We start from the raw sequence: 22,017 nt of genomic DNA on the forward strand, positions 1-22,017 counted from the left end.
TTTTTGGCGCTTAGCCAAGGCATTGGCCAAGCTTATCCATGTTGTATCACGTAGATAGCCGGTTGCATGGCATCCCCAAATGAGTCGTGCTACGAGCACTGCGACAGGCCAGCCATGATTGGTCGTGGGCCAGCTGACCGCCGAAACAGCTACTTTTGGGAAGGCTATGACTACCTTGGCGTAAAAATCCAAATCAAGCCAATCCACAGTTGGCGGTGGTTTGTTAGGCTTAGGAACGACGGAATCGTTGCACAGAATCCAAAAGAGGGCAAGTTTATCACTCATTCGTTTCTGCTGTCGGTGAGAGGAGGCAAAGCGAATATCACATGTCCCATTTAGGGGCAGTGAATATGCCTAAAAACCCCAAAACATTGACAATTTCTCTCCAAAGCGGGCGACGTGGGCATCGCCATGTTAACAACGCTATTTTTCCTGGCGTACGCAAGAGCAGGCACACTAAATTCGAAAAATATCGTATGTAACGTGAGCGTACGCAAAACCTTGGTTTGAAATAGCGTTTAGCATATGCACAGTACGAATGGCACTTTATTATACCGTTCGCTATGCCTTTGCGTATGTCTATACTAAAACTCTGTTTCTCACTTCATTTAAAGACGCCGCTGCTGTGAAAGGTTAGTCGAAGCAGGGCAGGACACACAGCATCATAGCCCAGCTGTCCATCCGTTGTGCGAAGTTAAGATCTAACAAACTGAGCTAATTTATTGGCTAGATTAGTGCAGGCATTGTTCTAGCGCAGCGCTAAAGCTGTGATCTTTCCGTATCACACACCCACCTTCCCATTGTGCTTTCTGCCACTGCAAAAAGTGATGGCCTGTAACTGATGTTAGAATGGTGTGCATTCTGAATGTCACACAGAGCAGCACTTTGAGAAATTAGCTCAGCAAGGAACAGTTGTAACTTTTGAGGGCAGTCAACAGGGAGAAAATCTCTCTGCACGGTTTGCTCAAAATACTTGTGAAGCTCTCACTGCGAAAATGAGCACGCAGGAGAGATCTGTCAACATTTTTATTGGCTGCACGCCTGTGTATAAAAAAGCACATAGCATGAAAGGAAACGGTAATTTCCAAAAATACACTCTCAACTCGAGACGTCAATATAAAAAGACGTCCCCTGTCTCTCCTTCAGGCAATATTTACATCCAGTCTGCAGTCCCCTAAAAATAATTGAATACACGATCGGAAGCTAAGTTGTTTGATGACGACAGGAGGAGGTAGTGCTATAGTGTCGGATCTACTTGTTCCTAGCGTGGAACTTCTTGGCAGTGTCGTTAGCGTGGTCCCTCAGAAGCTGGCAGGGCTCAAATTCAGGTCCGAAGGTCTGTGTGAACTTGTCCATCCACTGAACAAGCTTGTCCGCGCCGTACGTGTCGATGAAGTGGAATGGGCCGCCCAAGAACGGCGGGAAGCCGAGACCGAACACGGCGCCTATGTCACCTTCGACCTGCACAGGTTGAAAAAGGGGACACTTGTTGGATGCGTGCCGGCAATGTTCACCACGCAACTGCAACAAGGTTGATTGCTAAGAAAAAAAATTGCGCGGACACTTTGGCAACTAAAGTGTTGAGAGGCGAAAGCCGAGGACACTGTGCCGTGACGACTTCCGGTGGATGTGACGTCACACCGTTCCCGTGGCTATATCTATACCCAAATTATACATCTTTGGGGGATCTTAAGTGCTAATTACCCTTAATTACATATTTTCCATCTAATTTGACATAAATCCGACGTTTTTCCGACCATTCTGTGACAATTTTCACCATGCTGTAACGACTTCCGGTGAACATGACGTCCCACCGTTCCCGTGGCTATAGTATCAACGTCCGCGCTATTTCGACGCAATTTCTACATTTTTGGCTATAATTAATTAACTAATTAATCTACAGTCATCAAACTTGGCTTCTAGGCTCATTTTTTCCTCCTCTATCTGAAGCAACCATTGGTTTTCTCCTATCTTTTTTAGTTCACCAGTCAAATGCGTGTGACACTCTCTGTTAACAGACGACAGTATGAGCCATTAAAGGCCTGAAAAATATTGAGAAAAACGTATTACAGATACATGTACAGCCGAGAAACACACACAAGCATGGAGCAAAACGACCACAAAGCAAGCAGCTGACAGCAATGCATTCCTAAGATCAGGGTAAGCTTATTCCTGAAGCAATTAGGGAAACACTTGTTTTAACAACTGTCTTAGTGGTAATATGGCTCAGATTTTTTACACTAATCATGTTTAAAACAAATTGGAAATTTGGTCATCTTTTGGGGGCGAACATCGTGTGCGCCTACCTACTTGGCTGCTGTGCCCTTTCCATCACAAAAGCGCGCTGTATGCCAAATTACATTATTCAAGAACGTGTTCCACACAGCATGTTTAATTTTTCCTGAAAAATGCAACCAAAGTCCTCATCCCAGAGCTAGAAAACAAAACCAAGCAGGGTGTCCACAGTACAGGTATACTATAGCTGTTGACGGTGAACGTCAGTCATAGCAAGGCAGCAAATGGGAATCAGTACTGCCACTGTCCCCGCATCGTTACAGCTGATTCCGTCATCCCGGCACGGAGGTTTCGTTGCTGCCAGGTTGGCATTTCTTACGTCAGAAAATGCACCAACTGCACATAGTATTTCCTGCTTGGGAAACTGAGTGATCCGCCATTAGTTGGGCAAAAATGCACTGTGGAGAAGCCAACTTAAAGGGACACTGAGCAGAAATTGAAGTTGGCTTGTATCGACAGAATACCAGCTCCTGATTACAAAAACGCCACTCATACTGACAACAACGCTCTTGCAACGTAGAAAAGAGCAAGGACCAAAATACAGGCATCGCCGCCACAGGCCAAACTCGCAAGTACAAGCGTGATGACGTCATAGGACAAAACAGTATTGCTAGAACCAATGGTCTTAGCAACACTAGGACACGAGAAGCCACGAATCACTGAGGCGCAGCCAATGCTTGCGCAAATCTCCTTGACGTCGCCAGATGGCGCCCAGATGACCCCCGTCAGCTACGCGCCTGCAGCATCGGGACCAATCAGCGCCTGCTCACTGGCGGTAGGCGGGCTCCCGGTATTCCGCTAACGGTAACAAGGTACACGGTATGCTAAAGGTGTCTATTTGGGAGAACTTCGTTGACGACTTCGAGAGCGGGATCCATCGTAACGCTGGCAAAACGCCGGTGCAAACGTAAACGAAGCGACGGTAGCGACGGCCGCAATAGCCAATAGATGCCTTCAATGTGCGGCCGGCGGTAGCTTTCTTTTCGGCTGCTGCTAGGCCACACTGCTGGCCGTCAGAAATCACGGAGTCTGAGTTACATCATGTGCACGTCATGTTTCACGTCACATAGTCCTGTGTCGTCATAAGAGAATCCCAAGTTTGAATCAGAGCGGCGGGAAAAACTTTTTCAACTTCGAATCCAAATTTCTTAGAAATAAATGCATCTTTCGCTGCCGGCCAAGTGGCAACAAAGCCATGAAATGCCGAACTATCGGATTTTGCTTTTAAAAAAATATTAATAGAGCTCTCCTCACTGTCCCTTTAAGAATTGGAAAACTCTCTTGCAGTAAAAGCTTATTAATTCTAACTCCTGGCGCGGTCCCGGTGAACGACCATGTAAGTCTACGTCGTCGTAAGCTTACTGATTCGGAAACTACAGGTCTTGCACAGTTTAATTCGAACAGGCTTCCAAAAGCAGGCCGTGTCCAGGTAAGACTGGTGCGCCAAGCGCCCATCCGAATGGCCCTACTTAAACCTGACTTACGATGAACGGACAGCGCCATCTCCAAGAACAGCCACACCACATAGTTTCAATTTCGCTTTTGTAAGCTTTGCACCAGCCCACATCAGCCAGCCAACCAAGCCCAGGTGCAAGCCGGGTGCTGATTAGTGTGTCGCTAGTCTTTTCTATCCCCCCCCCCCCCCCATTTCTTGTCACGAGCCGTTCACAGTTTGAGCGGTGGACCTCCACTGCTAGAAATATCCATTATGGCCATGCCTTTCTGGTCTCAACAACAAGCAACCACTGCAGTCTTTCAAGAAATAAATTTATTGCGATGCAAGCAGTTCCTTTTAGCTTTTTCAGGGTCATTCGATAATTCGGAAATTTTTTCCAGTCCCTTAAGGGGGGACACTGGTCTTAGACCTATTTTCCTTATTTTTTGTCCAATCCTAATGAAACTGTACCACCTTGCTCAGTTTTTTATACTGATTTCAACAATGAAATTACCTTCCTCATAAATTACTCGGTTCCCAAGATAACTAATTTTACTTAGTCATTCATTAGTACCTCGGTGCAAAAAAAAAACTGCTCAATAAAAAATCATCTTTAATCCATGGTTACATAGTATGATGAGTACAGAGTGCAGTAATCAAAATCATTTTTCCATTTTAAGCTCATTAGTAATTTTACAAAGCCTGGAATATCAATATTCAAAGTGTGAATGTAAAGCACCGATAAACTTTGCAAAGTTATAAATTTTTGAAGTGCAATTGAACAAATCTGCTTCGATTATTGCACACACTATGCCGTCAGCTTCCTTTAAGCGAAGAGTATTGCATCTCTATCTGTCCTAGATGTTGAGATATCGACATACTAAGACAGCCAGAGGTCCAAAATTTTCATGCCATTAAATTTTCTGTTCCTGCATAAATTCAGCCCACACGATGATCTGAATTTAATATTACGGTCAAAATGCTGATTTCGTGAAGGAAACAATTGGTACAGTTTGAAAATAATAGCTGTAGATTCCACAAATGCCATTTTTTGAAAATCGATTTTTTTGGTCATTTTCTGGTCTCAGAGACCAGTGTCCCCCCTTAAAGTACTAATTAACGAGCATTCACTGTACTGCCTAACGGACACTTTTTTTTTTTTTTACAACCTGTTTCTCATATTTTCATCGACTATATATGCTGACATTGTTTCTTCGCCCATGCTTCCACATGCACAGAGTACGGGCAGGCAACATTGAGTGCTGAAATGCATACTGCACCATGCTATTGCCTGCGGAGTAAGAAGCTGTGTCTCACCGGGTTTGCAAGGACACCTTCTTGCAGGCAGAGAACAGCCTCGTTGACGAATCTGCTGGCTAGCCGGAACTGGAGCTCCTCTTCCGTGTTGCTGCAGCAGAGAATCGGGCAGACTCCTGAGCCACCAGCGTCAAAGCGCACATCGGCGACAAAAAAAGCGATGCAGCACAAAGATGGATACAGTAAAGCCTTGTGGATACAGTAAAGCCTTGTTGATATTGCGCCTACAAGAATTTAATTTCACTGTGGTGCATAAAAGCGGCCGTAAACACTCAGATGCCGATTGTCTGTCCCGATTGCCGCTTCAAACGACTGATGACGACGCAGACAACTTTGATGAATACTTGGCGTCACTTTCACAAGCCTTCCCCGATCTTGAAGTTTTCCGAACTGAGCAACGCAAAGACCAAACATTAACCTCTTTGTTTGATGCCGCTCAAGATTCTGTAAAGAATACTTTTTGCATTCGCGACGGTTTGCTTTATAAGAAGAATTTCGCTTCTGGAGGAGCACGCATGCTTCTTGTCGTACCCGAAAACCTACGCATCACAGTTCTTCAAATGATGCACGACGACGCCACGTCTGGGCACTTGGGAGTGACACGCACACTCCACCGCACGCAACAACGATTTTACTGGCCTAACATGCGTTCAACCATCCAGCACTATGTAGCCAGCTGTGTGCAATGCCAGCGCTTTAAGCTGCCGACTTCAAGTCCACCGGGCAAACTGCGGCCAATCACACCTCCAACAGCCCCGTTTGAGCAAGTTGGCATTGACCTCCTTGGACCTTTCCCACGGTCCTCGAAAGGAAATCGATGGATTCTTGTGTGCGTAGACCACTTAACCCGTTATTGTGAGACAGCCGCGATACCAGCTGCTACTGCGTCTGAAGTATCTAACTTCTTACTTCGATTCGTCATTCTTCGGCACGGCCCTCCTGCAGTTCTCATTAGCGACCGTGGACGCCAATTTACAGCGGACGTTGTTGAAGAACTTCTCCGCCTCAGCAGCTGCAGTTTTCGCCACTCCACGCCATATCATCCCCAAACGAACGGGGTGGTAGAACGCACTAATCGGACGCTCACCACCATGCTCGCTATGTACGTCGCTGCAGATCATAAGGACTGGGATGGCGTCCTCCCGTTCATTACTCATGCATACAACACAGCGCAACATGAGACAACAGGCTACAGCCCCTTTTACCTGCTCTATGCTCGCTCACCTCGCTGCGGCCTTGACACCATTCTACCATTTTTCATCCACGACGAACCTTCTCTTGCGACCACACTCTGCAGAGCTGAAGAAGCTCGCCAGCTTGCCCGTGTTCGAATTTTATCTTCTCAAGAGCGTTCCAAGAACCGCTACGACGGCCAACACCAAGAAGTTTCTTATGTTCCTGGTGACATTGTGTGGTTGTGGACCCCTCTACGCAAGCGTGGTCTGTGTCAGAAACTGCTGTCCCACTACACTGGACCGTTTGTTGTGTTGGAGTGCATAAGTGACGTTAATTACGTTATATCACGACTAACTGCTAGTGGTCGACGGTCACGCCAGTCTCAGGTGGTGCATGTAGCCCGTCTCAAGCGATTCCATCCCAGACGGTCTACGTAACTCGCCCGACGGGCTCCGTCTGCGAGGAGGGAAATGTCACGTGCTTCCACAGAATCTCGACGGAAGAAGCAGAAGATGGACTGACCGGCAGGGAGAAAGGAAGAAAAAGGGCTGAGGGACGCTGGTAGGCTGCCTGCTTCCATCCTGCTCCGACCGATCCCCTCTGTGAATAAACCCCCGTGCGTGCTAAGCACGTAACAATATGTTCAGGCTCAGGATATGAAGAGCTTTCTTGGTGTTTGCAGACTCCCATTCTCGTTTGCGTGGTTCTTAATGCGCAAGAAACTTTGCAGCATATCCAACTCGAGGACGGAAAGGGAGCCACGGCCTGTTTATTGCGACCACTAGCATTTTTTGGGTGCTTCACCCCACTGCACTTAGGACTTGACTTCCACTGTGCTTTTGCACTTTGCATAGCATGTCCCTAGGCTTGGCCCCACTCGCATGTTGTCATCCTTTTTGAAAGCTTCACGCCACTGCACTGTTGCCAGGCTCGGCCTGGGCCATTTGTACATCGGCACTTACGGTCAGTCACTAAATGCATCGTACGAAGAGAATACAGCAAAACTGAGAACAAGATTACAAAGAAGGCTTACTTTACAAGAACATATTAACCAGAAGTAAACAGTTCAACTCAGTGGGGCATTAGCATTGCTCACAATTATGAGCACATGAGCCAGCAACGTATCAGTGAGGTTCCACCGTACACATGCGTGCAAATGCGGGAAGTTGTCCTCACTCGAGTTTCTTGGGCAGGCTGTATTTCTTGAGCAGGTTTTCTGCCTCCGCATTGATGGGCCGCTCCTTAACGCCGGGCTTGTAGATAAAGCACCCTTTGCCAGACTTGCGGCCTGCAAAAACAGTCGAGACAAAGGTCTTAGCACGAGGAAATGTGCGAGACAGTAGTAAGGAGTTCTACTGCAAGACCTGATCAGGCCTGTGATTTTTTGCAACCCAAACTAATCAGATTTAGGTTCAAGGGACTGTTCCACCAGCATTTTAGGCAAACTGCATTTCTAGTCGAGCAACGGAGGTAAAACTAACTGTGACAAGTAAGACCTATTCATGGTAGCCAAAAAGGTTTTTGTTCCTTAAAATGTAAGCTCTGCTGAGGCAAGCTCACATTCAACCAAACTGTAAGGGTGCACACAAAATTGGAAAAAAAAAGAAAAAAGCCAGTTGCTGTCTTGGCATAAGCATTTTAGGAAGACGTTTAAGAGACCCCGTAAGCTGTTCTCATTTCTCGTGTCCTCCTCCTGTCTAGATGGATAAAGAAGCTGCACTCACCCAAAAATCCAGCGGCAACCATGTCCTTGAGGATCTGTGGGTTGCCACCCTGGAACCTGGTGCCGAACTCCTTGCCCAGGAACTCGGCTATGTGCTCGGCCACGTCAATGCCCACCTCATCGACTAGCGTGGCCGCACCAACGGGGAAGCCAAACTTTTTGGTCAGAGTGTCGAGCTCCTTGACAGTGACCCCTTCCTGCGTTCATTCCAAGGCATGGTGAAGAGAGTGTGACAGAGAAGCTGCAATGAGTTTCACCGGTTGTTAATTTATTGAGACGTGACAGACAGTGATTAAGGCAATCATATGCGTTTAATAAAAATGCTGTGAAACATTTACTCGGAGATTTTTACTACAACAGCGCACTCTGCTTTTGGAGTCATGATAATGAAAACCTGCCTTCACATTCTTTCTGTGAGCCAGTATTCCAGGCCGCACAGAATGGATAAGTGATGTGACGTGCCGGTGATCCATGATGCAGTGAACATGTTAAAGGGGCTGCGAAACACTGCCTGGGGGAGTACCGGCTATACTTCAGGTGGGTTCTTTATGTCACAGAGATGCTGACTTAAAAAGAATTACAGGAATCGATGCACAGGAACGGGAGTTATTCAGTGGAGAAATTTCAAAATACAAGCAAACAAAACGCTGCCCTCAACTCGATTTTGGCGGGGCTTCCCACTCCTACTTCGCTCTCCCAATGACGGCACCTGGCGCAACCAATCAAAACAGCCCGCCAGAGCACGTCGCGGAAGTTTGCACTCCATGGTTGCCTGCTCCCTGTAACTCGTTCTTGCTGAGACTGGCAGCGTTGTTTCCATGCCAGAGCGCCCCTGGTGGTGTATTTTTATTTTACTTGCTTTGCAGGGCTTTTATCTAAGCCAAGCAAGTTGTTTTTGCTGATCTAATATAAAACGCAGACAGGTGACAAAACGTGTCTCTATTTATTCGCACAATTTGCAGTATATTTACTGTTTGTCCGGTCATCAAGCTCGCGCCAGGTGATGTCATATCCGCTGCTAAAAACCCGCCACTGTGTGGCGACCCCATCAGAGAGCCATGAAGTTGTTTTTGGGAGGACATTAAAATATTAAAAAACGGAATGTATGCGGCATTACCGACGCTAATAGCCCCATTATAACTCACTGTATGCAATCAACAGGCAAAACAGTTAACTAAGATTGTGTTTCTGGGCCCCTTTAAGGTTATGACTGCCTCGATAGCTAGCACATACATGCTGCCCAATTCACAAGCACCGAGTTCGGAGCATTTTGGTGCAGTTTTGAAATGATATAGTACCAGCGGAGTGATTTTCCAGACTTGAATAGCGTGGAATTTGCTGAGGAACCGTCACGCCGCACATGCCACACACATGGACATTTCACGGCAGACACTTCGGACTCCGAGTGGAGTCCACAAGTTTGACGTTTCGGACTGAAACAGATGCCAGCCGTACTGCGGAGAATGTTTTTCGACCGAAAATTTTTTTTATCAATCTAACGGTTCGAGACGTCCAGTTCTGCGTCTATTTGCCCGTCTTTCCTTAACATACTCAACTTTTTCAGTGTCTTCTCTCCTTTCCACTTGCTCACCGCATGCTTTGTCTCAAGGTCACTGGAAAGCTTGCTTTTCATAGAGGCTGGCAAGCCTGGCAGCGAAGTTGGCATTAGCTACTTTGAAAAGCTTGAAAAAAGAAATCGCACTACAATCGCACCCTGGTTTCGAACATAACATGAAGTGCATTCTGAAGCATTATTTGATGTTTCCAGCGGAATATTGCAAATTCTTTGTTCTTGACTCGCCATAAAAAGTAAGGGCCCTTGTCGATGATGAATAGCACGTCTGGGCAGGGCACTAATTATAAAAAGCGGCAGTTGGCTCGTGCTTATTCTCCACATCTGCAATTCTTGCAACAGAAGGCACAAGCTGCTCGTGCAACATGTCACCCCCACCTGCAGCAGCCTGATGGCTTCGGCCAACATTGCTGCAAGGATGCGTGTCGTGTAGAAGCCCGGCGCATCCTTGACGGTGATGACCACCTTGCCCTGCTTGAGGCCGACAGCGACGGCGGTTGCCGCAGTGTCCGGGGACGTCTTGTCGTGGGTGATGACCTCCAGGAGCTGCATCTTGTCGACGGGCGAGAAGTAGTGCATCCCCACCACCTGCACAGGACACTAGTTGTAGAAGATTCTGGAAGAGTACCTATTCCAACCACATTTCCATCCTTTTCTATAGCCTATCAATATACAGGGTGTCCCAGCTAAATGTAACCAAGGTTTTTAAAAAGACGAAGTTTCCTAGCCCAGTGAGACCAACTGAGGGTTGTTGCCAGTCATGTGTCCTAGTCTGCAGTATTTTTTTTTATTATGCAAAAGTAATTAATTAGCAGAGACTAATTAGCTAACTTTTTAGTTATTGCCTTCAGGAAGAAAGTGTCAATGCAGCAGTTGTAGATCCCACAGAATAATAACCGGTTGCCATGTTTGCAACCAAGTACCACTGATACAGCTTCTTTTATTTGCCTTAAAAGAAAGCGTGCGAGATACAAAAAGAATCACGTGATAGGGAAGCAGTTTCAGCACTCCCAGACGACCGGTCAAGCAACGACATTCGTTTATCTCTGCAACGCTGTCCCGAACGGGGTTCGGCGTTTTGCGATGGTTGCGAGATATACGCCAGCAACTCTCGCATGGGCGCTAGGGCGACCGCTTCTTCAGCGCGTGACGGTGCAAGTTCGGCGGCACGGCCACATGCCTATCACTCGAGGCGAGGTTTCGCTTGAAAAAGCGCTCCATGCGAGCCGCGCTTCACTTCCTTGAAAAGCAGCGCCCACTAACTTTCCATGACGCATAAGCAGTTCCTGGCGCATATCTCGCCACCACCTCAAAATGCCGAACCCTGTTCTGGACAGCGTTGCAAACATAAGTGGATGTCGTTTCTTGACCAGTCGTTTAGGAGCGCTGAAACTGCTTCCCTATCACGTGGTTCTTTTTGTATTTCGCAGGCTTTCTTTTAAGGCAAGTAAACGAAGGTGTATCAGTGGTATACTTGGTTGCAAACACGGCAACAGGTTATTATTCTGTGGGATCTACAACTGCTGCATTGACACTTTCCTCCTGAAGGCAATAATTAAAAAGTTAGCTAATTAGTCTCTGCTAATTAATTACTTTTGCATAATAAAAAAATTACCGCAGACTAGGACATGCGGCTGTCAACAACCCTGAGTTGGTCTCACTGGGCTAGGGATCATCCTCTTTTTTACAAGGTTGGTTACATTTAGCTGGGACACCCTGTATAGTCAAGGGCATGCTAGAACATCAGCATAAGGCTGTTCCTAAAACTAGAAATTATAAACACGAGCAGGCGAAAAATGCAGAGTTGAAACCACAGTATCTCGCATGCACTAACATCCCACAGCGATATGTTGATTAAAAGATAAGTTAGGTTTCAGGTTTTACGGGGTTTTAACGTCCCAAAGCGACTCAGGCTATGAGGGACGCCGTAGTGAAGAGCTCCGGAAATTTCGACCACCTGGGGTTCTTTAACATATACTGACATCGCACTGAGCACGGGCCTCTAGAATTTCGCCTCCATTGAAATGCGACCATGCGGCTGGGATCGAACCTACGCCATTTTGGGTCAGCAGCCGAGTGCCATAACCACTGAGCCACCATGGTGGCGGTGGGTTAAAAGAGACGTAGTAGGGGAGGGCTTTGGATTAATTAAGACTGCCAGGGATTGTTTAATGTGTGGTAACATCACACAGCACATGCGGGTTTTTTCATTTCACCGCCATTGAAATGTGGCCCCCATGGCTGGGATTCAATCCCACGACCTTCGGATTAGCACCCGGTTGACAATGCCACTGAACCCTATGCGGGCAAGGCTAAACCATGTTGTAATCGATCCTTATGCAATTTACAGTAATAAAAAAAAGAAAATGTCAAATGTCATTGTTCGAACATTCAGACTTTCTTTTTTTCACAACCAACTAAAACAATTCTAGTGGACTACACATGAATCGGGATCTAGAAACACACTGGGATTTGCCAGTGTTCTGCCTCTATCAACTGCTATTCAAAGCTAAAGCTATAGATGTGGCTATGGAGTTAGAAAACCTGCCTGTGAGAATCATGCTCGAACGTGCATGCCACAATGCAACATCGCTGTTTTTGCAAAAATCAAGAAATGAAGCACGACTGGCCTTCTCGGGTCGTTTGCTGGCCTGGGCGATCTTGCCAATGGGCAGTGCGGACGTATTGGAGGCGAAGACGCAGTGCGCCGGAACAACCTGCTCCACCTCCTTCAGCACTGCGTGCTTGACGTTGAGGTCCTCGAAGACAGCCTCGATGACAATGTCGGCAGCCTTGAAGTGGTCGTACTTGAGCGTGGGCTCAAGTGCCGACATGTAGACGTCACGCTCATAACTGAAAAAAATTTTTAAAATAAAAGCTTCATATTAACAACTTGTACAAATCAACAGGTGCTAACCAACAGTACCAGGAGTCGGAGGCCTATACTCCATTCCATACATAGCAGGCAACGCTGCGGAGGTTGCTGAGGTAGTGCGTCCGGGAAACCATATTACTCTGCCACGTATCATTTATTCTTTTCAAAACTCCGATCAGTGTTTGGACGAAAATAAAGAGCAGTATAAAATGATATGGTAGCATTGAAAATCACGGTTCAAGCTGTCAGGCGCTCAGTGTGCGGGCTCTCTGGCCACAATTTTCACGGAGTGGGAACTACTTTTTGGGCCCGGAGTGAGTAGGAGCAATTCGCCCTAACAACTGCGTATCATACTGCCACGTGTACTTTTTGCTTCTCGAAGTCTCGACAAGAGTCGCAGGACGAAAATGTGGTACGAGGTAAAGAGAAGTCCAGGAGGTGCCAGTCACGGCACGCAAGATTTGTCGTTAGAAATATGCTTGTGTTTGCTTTGGTTGTGTGGCGAAATATTTTTTGCGCGCGGACTTAGCCTGCACGAACAGTCGCACTAGCTTTGGCAGCGTTGCCTGGTATGTGTGAAACGGAGTATAGTGATGAAGCCATTATACACACCAACTGCCCAAAATGAACTGGGAATACACTTTATGCGTCGCTAATCTAGTTCACGCAGAGCAATTTAATATCTTTAACCAAACGCTTAATGCATTAGGCATGACTGTTTGCTTTAAAATGAAAGCAATACCATTTTTCTGGCATTTTTCTGCAACAATGTAAAAAAAAAAAGCATGTTCCGATTCATATAACCTGTACTTTCCCTCCAACTTGGCAGCATGCACAAGCACGCATGCATGACAATGCTCTCCAAGCTGTACCTTTCGTATTCATGCCCCGTGCAGCATTAGGAAAGCTTACGCCGAGATGCGCCTCTTCTTGACGTTTTCATCCAGGCCCTTGCGAACTTGCTGCTCGCCCCGCGACAGACCCTTCTCGGCAGTGTCCTTGAGCACCACGCTCCAGCCTTTGTCGACCGAGACTTGCGCAATACCCGCTCCCATCAGGCCGGCTCCCAGGATTCCAACCCTCCTATACGAGGGGGAAGAAGAAGTACATGCATGAAAGCTTCGCTCATCAGGTCAAGAGTTCGAACAAACTGGAGGAAACAACTGATGTCAGAGATACAGTGGTTGTAACTAAACACCCTAGTGATTATGGACACTCGGTTATTACAAAGCACAACTGTCGCGTTTTGCATACATCCAGTGCTGCTGTGTCTCAAGACAGAATGAGCCGAAGAGAAAATGTAAACAAGAGCTAACCACATTCATTTACGCACTCTCTAAATCACACAAACCATCGTTACAGACATGAACCCGTATTGCCGGATCTGAACCTTGCGGTCAACAGTGAATGCCCGGGTCCAAAAAAATATTAAAAAGAAACCTACTTTCCATGTAGCTGACAAAGTGTGCCAAGTTAACACGGTGGCAACAATCCCTGATAGAGCTGACCTGGCTAGCGACTCATGTGTAGGGTGAATGTGAATTCACCTTGAGTCACGATGCCAAGTCATCAAGCCTACTTATTGTTCATTCCTTGTGACGCAAGGTGTATTGCTCTCGCTCTTCGCCACTGGCAGTTATAGGCCTGACTTTAAATAGCCCCTTTAAGACAGTGCAGAAAATGAAGACGAGCATACTTTGTACTTTACTTAGTCGCCACTGCCACAACCTACACAGGCTGTCATGCTTTTACTTTTTTAATGCAGTATAAATATAGTAGAACACCGATATAGTAAAAACTCGGGTATAATAAAGTGAAACTGCAGTTCCAATTCACTTTGCCCAGATGACTACAATTTTTTTTAAATTCACAGCGGCTATGTAAGCAGCATCTCCTCATGGCGGCGTACTTCACACGGAATGATGACATCGCGGCACGCGCACAGTCTTGGACATCTCACAGCCACGGATAAGTAATGGCGTAATTGCGAGGGCAACGTTCAGAGTTAAATGGATACCGAAGATGATAAAAGGCGTTCTTTGAGAAGGCTCAACCACTTTGCTCATGAGCTGAGACGAGAAGCCAACTTTTCAAACGATTTGGGGCAGCAAAGCCGCGGTGCGCATGGGGAAAAAAAAAAATGTAAAGCTAGCTGTGAACACGGAAAGAAGCGGGCTTGGGCCGCTGAGAAATGAGAGACAGTAAAAGTGCAGTGACGAGTAAGGAAGGGAAGAAAAAAGCGAATGTTCGCAGCACTGCATAGGTGGTTTTGCTGCGCTCATTTTTATCGCCCGTTTCTCGACTACATTGCCTCCTCCTAAATGACACGAGGCTGCTGAAGACGACACCGTGTTCAAGCAAAGCTTTGATTTTAGTATGAAATCAAACCCACATTATATTTGCAGCCGCGCTGTATTCGTGTAAATGCGATACTTCAACAAGTCTTGAACAAAATTGAACAATAAGAGCAGGACGGAAGGTATCTCTATGTGCTTCTATTATAAACCAACACTGTGTTTAGTAAATAGCCAATAATTACCAACCGATATAATACTATAAAAACACTGATGTTGTAAAGATTTTCGCTGGTACGAGCAACATTACTATACAGGGGCTCTACTGTAGTCACAGAAAAAAATCTGCGAGATAGACAACAAGCTAGAAATTGATACATCTTTTCAGCATTCATTTATGGCTAAATGTGAATAACTATTGTTGATAAATTGTTATTTATACTTACTCAGCATCGCCACTGCTTTGCAGAAAAAAAAAGGTGAGAAAGAAGAGGTAAAAGGAGCAAAACAGTCAAAAAAAAAATCACAACTAAGGGGTGACACGCGGCGCACTGCTTTAAATCGCGACTGTGACGAAGTGCACGATACACCGAAGTCCTCAAACTCAGTGTTCAGTTAATGCTACGGTAACAATGCCTCTTATTTTTCATTTAAGAATGCCAGTTCACTTGTGGACCTATAGGTACCTCACAAAAGACGGCAGTTTTCCATGCGGAAAAAGCAGTTTAGGATGCACAGTAACCACTGCACTACTAAATCATACAATTGGAAGTCGAAATGTTTAGTGAATTTGGGCTGTTTGTTTTTGCTGTAATATTAACTCTGACAACGGCACACGAACCTGATCACACGCCACCAACGTCTGCTTCTACCTTGTGCAAATGTGGTCCTTACTGCACCATTCCGTAGCCTAGCCAAAATGCAACGTCTAGTACTCTGCAATTGATGCAAACAGCGGACAACCCAGTTTGCACAAAGATCAACCTATTTGGCAATGCCGAAATCCCCGTCTTTACTGCAAATTGAAATCTCCCCTGCCAACAGAACCTTCAAGTACGTCACTCATACAAGAATAATGAGGCAACCATAAGTGAGCATCTGGCATGCAACGTTCCACTCAACAGCGAACATGTCGTCCGCTATTTAACATAACGTACACTGACAGCAACAAATTGTAGTCACTCACTTGACTTCGTTCTGTGGCTCCCCAAACCGGTTCTTCTTGCAGGCAACTTGACCAAAGTAGAGCCCTATGAGCCCCTTCGACTGGGGCGTGACACAGAGCTCGCCAAAGCCCGAGTGCTCGGCTTCATAGCCAAACTTGGGGCCCTTCACGACACCAGTCTTGACAACCTGCGTGCAGAAAAGCAACATTTTTGCCCAATTCTAACCTAATCAATTCCTCAAGGTTAGTGGATCTCAGCTGTCCTCATTCCAATTCAATTATGCTGTTCATTACCTTTATTTTTTCTTTGTAGCTGGACAAAAAAAGCAGGGTTTCACCAGCAATATAGTCGAATTTGTAACCAATTGCCAGTGAGCAAGGTTGACACAATCCACACCCTTCCCATGAGTAAACGTTGTCCTGCATGAGCTCTACAGAGACCCAGCAAATGCTTTTTCATGATACGGAATGCTACCAGTTGCGACAGAAGAGTAAGAACTTTTATCACTCGAATTCTGAGTGCATTTGACGTCGCATCAGACCACACAGTGCTACAGAAACTTCAAGTCCATGCGCTCGACTCTCCTTCTCAAAAGCTTCCTTTGAAGAAGCTACCTATTCGCATGACTGCCTATGTGCTTGAACATCAGCAATGATTCCGTGCCACCACACTTTTGTTAGAGCAGAAACTTCACAAACCATCAGGCTCATGCCTGTCATTAGAGACTTTTAGTATATAGCGTACATAGACATACGCAAAGGCATAGCGAACGCTATAAAGTAGCGTCATTCGTACTGCGCATGCGCAAAACGTTATTTTAAACCGAGGTTTTACGTACGTTCGCAATGCGTGCGCTATTTTTCGAATCTAACGTGCGTGCTCTTGTGTACGCCAGGAAAAATAAAGTTGTCAACATGGCGGCGCCCACATCGCCCGCTTCGGAGAGAAATTGTCGATGTTATTGGGTTTTTAGGCATATTCATTGCCCTTAAATGGAACATGTGATATTCGCTTTGCCTCCTCTCGCCGACAGCAGAAACGAATGAGTGATAAACTTGCCCTATTTTGGAATATGTGTAACCATTCCGCCATTCCTAACCCTAACAAAACACAGCGGACTGTGGATTGGCCTGATTTGGATGTTTACGCCATGGTATAGTCATAGCCTTGCCAAAAGTAGCCGTTTCGGTGGTCAGCTGGCCCACGACCGGTCGTGGCTGGCCCGTTGGAGTGCTTGTAGCACGTGTTGGTGCTGACATCGTCGCAGTGCTCGTAGCGCGAGTTATTTGGGGACACCATGCAACCGGCTATCTACGCGATACGACTTGGATAAGCTTGGCCAATGCCTTGGCTAAGCGCTAGAAATATGACAAAAAATGTTTTTACATCATCACACCAGATGGCACCACTGCGGCCTTGGCTATCGTTGCATTCGGATTGTTGTACAGTAAACTAAAAGTGCTCCTGCGACTTCCACAGTAACCTCCCGCTAAATGCTTGCGTATAACGTACGTAAGCGCTCATACGCTATACTAAAAGTCTCTATTTTTTACTCAGAGAGAAAATGCATCAATATTTCTCCTGTTTTTCTGTAACCAATTATCTCACGCCTACAAAAACTACGTCAACTACCCTATGAGCTCTCGGGAGTCACGTCAGCTTCAAAGAGCGCCAATTCAACACCGTCACTGCAAAACCACAATCGCTGACATCAAGACGCGACACCAAAGACAAACAATACCTCGAGGATTTTCAGTGGAGCCGGGTACAGCCCTTGCGTCATCTTCATCACCTGACCCTTCGCCTTGTCAAACACCATGTTCCGCACGAGTTCGTACTGGAGTGCCTTGTTCATTAAGCCTGTCGCAAGAAAATTAATCGATATAAGACATCTGTCAGGTATCGCTGCAGTGCAGACCCAGTGCCCACTTCTACTTACGCTCCATTAGAGGGCGCGTTCGGTTGGGCTTCAGAGATCCGTCGGCCAGGCCCTTGGCTGCCTGAATTGCAACTTCTTCTAGGTACTCGACCATCCGTTCGTCTATGGGTTTCACACCTGGGCCTACAGTAAATGAGGTCAAATGCATCACGAGCTTCTGCATTCAAAAAATGTTGCTCTTGACCTATTAATCAGTATTAAGTCTTTATATTTAATGAATAACATCTTTGATTCTATCTGTACCCACCCCTTATGTAATACCCTGTAAATGGGTGTCTTTAAGGTAATAAAGTGAAGTCTGTGTGGTGCGGAAAGAAAGAACTTTTGGCAACTGTAACTCAAACACAGAATCTTCAGGACACACAAGCTGTAACTGATGTCCGGAACTCTCTTATTAGCCGCAAGCTTCAGCAGGCGGAAGTCGGACTCGTGTGCTATAACGAGTGACGGCAAAATGAGGTGTTTGCCGAAAAGCATGGCACCTATGTGCAAAGACCGTTTTTCTGCACGTCCTGGAGGCTTTCGTCCGAGACAGTATTGGCAGTTAAGTAGCATGCAAGTCTCCACCTCATCACGTTCTTTTCTCAAGCATAACCAATCTCCCCGTGCAGACTTCCCGGCAAACAAGTTGCAGCAGCTACACACCCAGAGGCTCGACCATCTGGTCAACAAGCCCCATCTTCTTGGCGCGGTCCGCACGAATGTTCCGGCCTGTGAGCATCATGTCTAGTGCAGCTGGAAGTTGCACCTGCAAAACAGCGGGCACAGAAACACGGATGTGGCAGGGCAGAAGAAATAAGGAATCAACGACAGTGTGCGAAATGTGGAATTGTGCTCACAAGTCTAGGCAGACGCTGAGTCCCACCGGCTCCGGGTAAGATGCCAAGCATCACTTCGGGAAGGCCGAGGACCGTTTTACGGTCCTTGACCGCTATCCGGTACTGGCAGGCCATTGCAACCTAGAATGTTCCACAACGGTTGGAAAAAGTTCCCAACTAAAACATGCAACAAGTAGATAATGTAACAATATGAATGAAAAATGCAACCAACAGCCAAGCATAAAATCATTTTGACAAGACGAACTTCGCATTAGAGTAAGACTCTCAAGGTAGAGACAATGTGCCTTCTTTTGACAATCTTTCCTTGACATAACAGTAAATGTCAATGCAAAGCCTGTGCAAATACAAAATTTATCATGCACTTCCCAGTCAAAAGCATGAGTGTGATGTGTAACATCACAAAACATCACAAAGAAGCATTAAGTTCATGCAGTGCTACAAGTTGGAGGACCTGTGACTAATCTAGATGACCGAGATCTTTCACCTGAGCAAAGATGTCAATATATGCAAACTTTTAATTTAGACTAACAAGTCAGAAATGGACTCTTAACCAGGGCAGGCACAGAGCTCAGAGTTCAACATTTCAAGCTAGTAACACACGTTAAAATTTGATGCATCCTCTCACAAGACAGTCATGCCCCTGTGGTGAGGAAAAGTGTGGGTGAGAGGAGTTGAGTGTTTCACCTCGAGGCCCCCTCCAAGACAGGAGCCCATGATGGCGGCTACTATGGGCTTGGGGCTGTCCTCGAGCTTCTGGACCAACTCCTGGGCTTCGCGTGAGAGACGAGCGCCTTCGGCTGCTGACTTGCATTTGTCCAGCATCCTGAAGAGACACAGAATTATCCTCCCAATTAAAAGAAGAAAAGAACTAAATGAAAACTCTGTAGGGAAGCCTGAACCAGCAAGCTACTGCAGGCTTAAAGCCAAGTGAAAAAGGAAGAAAGCCACAGAACAAGCAAAAGATTGGTTTGGTTTATGGGGTTTAACGTCCCAAGAGCGACTAAGGCTTTGAGAGACGCCGTAGTGGAGGGCTCCGGAAATTTCGACCACCTGTGGTTCTTTAACGTGCACTAACATCGCACAGTACACGGGCTTCTACAAGCAAAAGAATTGTGAACGAAAAAATTTGTGAAAGCGAAACCTAGACCATCACCTGGGTAGCTAAAACTGGCAATGAATGAACAGTTTACATGAATACATGTAAAAGTTATTATTACATAAAACCAATTACTTTACAAAAGAGCAACTGCCTAATTCAATTCAATGACAAGGATAAGATGTCAAAGCACAATGCTCCCTGTGTGGCAAACTTCATTAGTTTCCTCGGTGCATCTGGCAAAAGACCTACATACGAGGGATCAATCAAGTGAGCAATGTCAAAATTTAGCATTGCGCAGCTGTACAACAGTTCAGCGAACTCCCTCAACCTGTTCATAATAACAATAAGCGGCAACTCAAACAAAAAAAAAATGATCTCGAATGAATGCAACAGAGTGTACTTCCGGTAAACAAAAAAGTAATAATATGAAATAAGGGCAAGCAAAACCCAATGTGTGTGTACAGCTGGAAAGAAGATAAGCAAACGAATGATAAAAAAAAAAATCCGGTGCTCTACTACATTTTCTCCACAGCTGTGACACAAGGCATCGTAGTATGGAAATTTTCAGCAATGACATTTGACATGAGTCACTAGACCTCGAAAATGTTAATAAATTTAAATGGGCAATCAATAAAAGGTACCAAGTAAATAATTCATCTCAATCATTACGCATGTTTGAAATGAACCTTACAACTTGGAGGCCAACATAGTGCTTTTGTGAAACAAAAACAAGCTTTAAGGAAACAGGTTTGGAACAAAAGGGCAAATATGTGCAAGGTCTCATTGCACCTCTCGTTACACTGTTTTGTTCACTGGCAAGTAGCCCAAATTTACACCTTTGTTAAAACACAGCGCGTGTATGGGAATGTATGTGGTCCCAATGACAACTCTGGCATAATAATTTTGAACCCGCACTGTGAAATGCCTTTACAACCATAGTAACGTAGGCAACGGTGACAAAAGCTCTAGGCAAGCAGGAAGGCAGTATAAGTGCCGTCTCTTCACCGGAAAAGGCACAGCTGCAGTACATGCAGGTGTAAATTTAACGACAAAACCCTGACAACTGCTCTAGTCGCATCCTATCATAAAAGTGAACTTACAGCCACTACTTTTACCCCATAAACAGCACAAGTATAAACACCAAGCTGTCTATCATGATTGATGTAGTCCTCAATGTAGCAGTCATTGTTAGTAGTGGTGGTGGTAATGATAATAATAATTATCTTTATTGACGATCGTGTCGGAGCACTGCCTTACGTGATATCGGCGCCGGCAATAAAGCAGCCAGGCTTTGAGGAGATGAGCACGGCGCTGGACACTGCACCATTGCTGAGGAAGTCTTGTAGGACGACTTTCACGTCTTCCGTGACTTCGGCATTCAGTGAATTGACCTGGGAACAAGCAAGGTTCCTATGTCACACGCTGCTGCCGCGTGTGCGCGTGGACAGTCACCTTTGAGCCCGGTGTGTCGAAGCGGATGACGGCGACGCCTTCCTTAACGTCGTACTTCAGATGCTTTAGAACTGAAAAAGAGGTGGCAAGGAAAGACGCGTTTCAGGAGACGCCGACACAAAGCACGCAAAAATTTTTCTTCTTCGCGCCATTGCAGGAAAAAAGCTACTCACGACGCATACTGGAAACTGAGAAAGTCCTCACTGAATTCCCTCCTGCGTGGAAAAAACGCGTACATTCAGAAAGTGAGCGCAGTTTCGCGACAGTAGAAGGTTTGGTAGACATCCCGATGTAACGCCTCAGATTAATAAAATGCAACATGACACCACTCCAACGGATGGTAGCAATGGTTGGGTAAAGAAACTGGCTTTTTGGAAAGCCACTGCTCCTTCAATCCAGCGACAATATCGCCGATGCCACAGCGATCTAGTGCAAGGCAGCGGCGACAAACAAGGGAGACAAGTACTACACGGGCAAGCCCACAAGATAGGGGTTACTTAGAGTGACCCTGATTACAACCAAAGTGCAGAAAGTTGTCGTTCGCCTTTCAGTGAATTCTTCACTACCTAGTGAGCGCGATGTCAGATGTAATTGAACACTTACGGATCGAGGAAACCAGATGAGGATAATTTCGTAAAAGTCCCAGCGCCCTACAAGCCATACTCGATGCCGTGCACTTGCCTCCTCGATGGTCAACAGCCGGCTGGATGAAGCGAAAACGCGATGTTTGCCGTGTTTACTATTTAATTCGGATACAAATTCGAACAGTTCTTTGCATTAAGGTAGCATAAAAAAGTTGCAGTAATTAATTTTTTTATTGGTACTTGTTGTGCA

At 46.0% G+C, this 22,017-nt stretch overlaps 2 protein-coding genes across 2 annotated transcripts in view; one reads left to right on the forward strand and one right to left on the reverse strand.

Moving 5' to 3' along the window:
• Nucleotides 1-8,283, forward strand: part of LOC149335891 (putative ATP-dependent RNA helicase DHX34) — a 38,160-nt gene extending 29,877 nt beyond the window's left edge. The window contains exon 18 of the mRNA XM_089552438.1: nt 7,925-8,283. Coding sequence (XP_089408564.1) covers nt 7,925-7,932 — 8 coding nt within the window. The 3' untranslated portion in view covers nt 7,933-8,283. The remainder of the gene's footprint in view (nt 1-7,924) is intronic.
• On the reverse strand, nt 1,012-21,895 carry Mtpalpha (monolysocardiolipin acyltransferase Mtpalpha). Its single transcript, XM_089552439.1, has 17 exons — nt 21,787-21,895; nt 21,357-21,398; nt 21,184-21,254; nt 20,989-21,122; nt 19,317-19,455; nt 18,633-18,752; nt 18,439-18,541; nt 17,794-17,916; nt 17,596-17,714; nt 15,875-16,041; nt 13,307-13,477; nt 12,150-12,372; nt 9,898-10,107; nt 7,948-8,143; nt 7,400-7,511; nt 5,048-5,138; nt 1,012-1,461 (listed from the first exon to the last, which is right to left on the reverse strand). Exons 1-17 carry the CDS (start codon nt 21,842-21,844, stop codon nt 1,252-1,254), a joined length of 2,289 nt encoding a protein of 762 aa, XP_089408565.1. The 5' UTR covers nt 21,845-21,895; the 3' UTR covers nt 1,012-1,251.
• Between the last annotated feature and the right edge of the window lie 122 nt (nt 21,896-22,017).

The sequence above is a fragment of the Amblyomma mixtum genome, chromosome 7, assembly GCF_055824585.1.
Source record: "Amblyomma mixtum isolate Tamu chromosome 7, ASM5582458v1, whole genome shotgun sequence".
Classification (NCBI taxonomy): Eukaryota; Metazoa; Arthropoda; class Arachnida; order Ixodida; family Ixodidae; genus Amblyomma; species Amblyomma mixtum.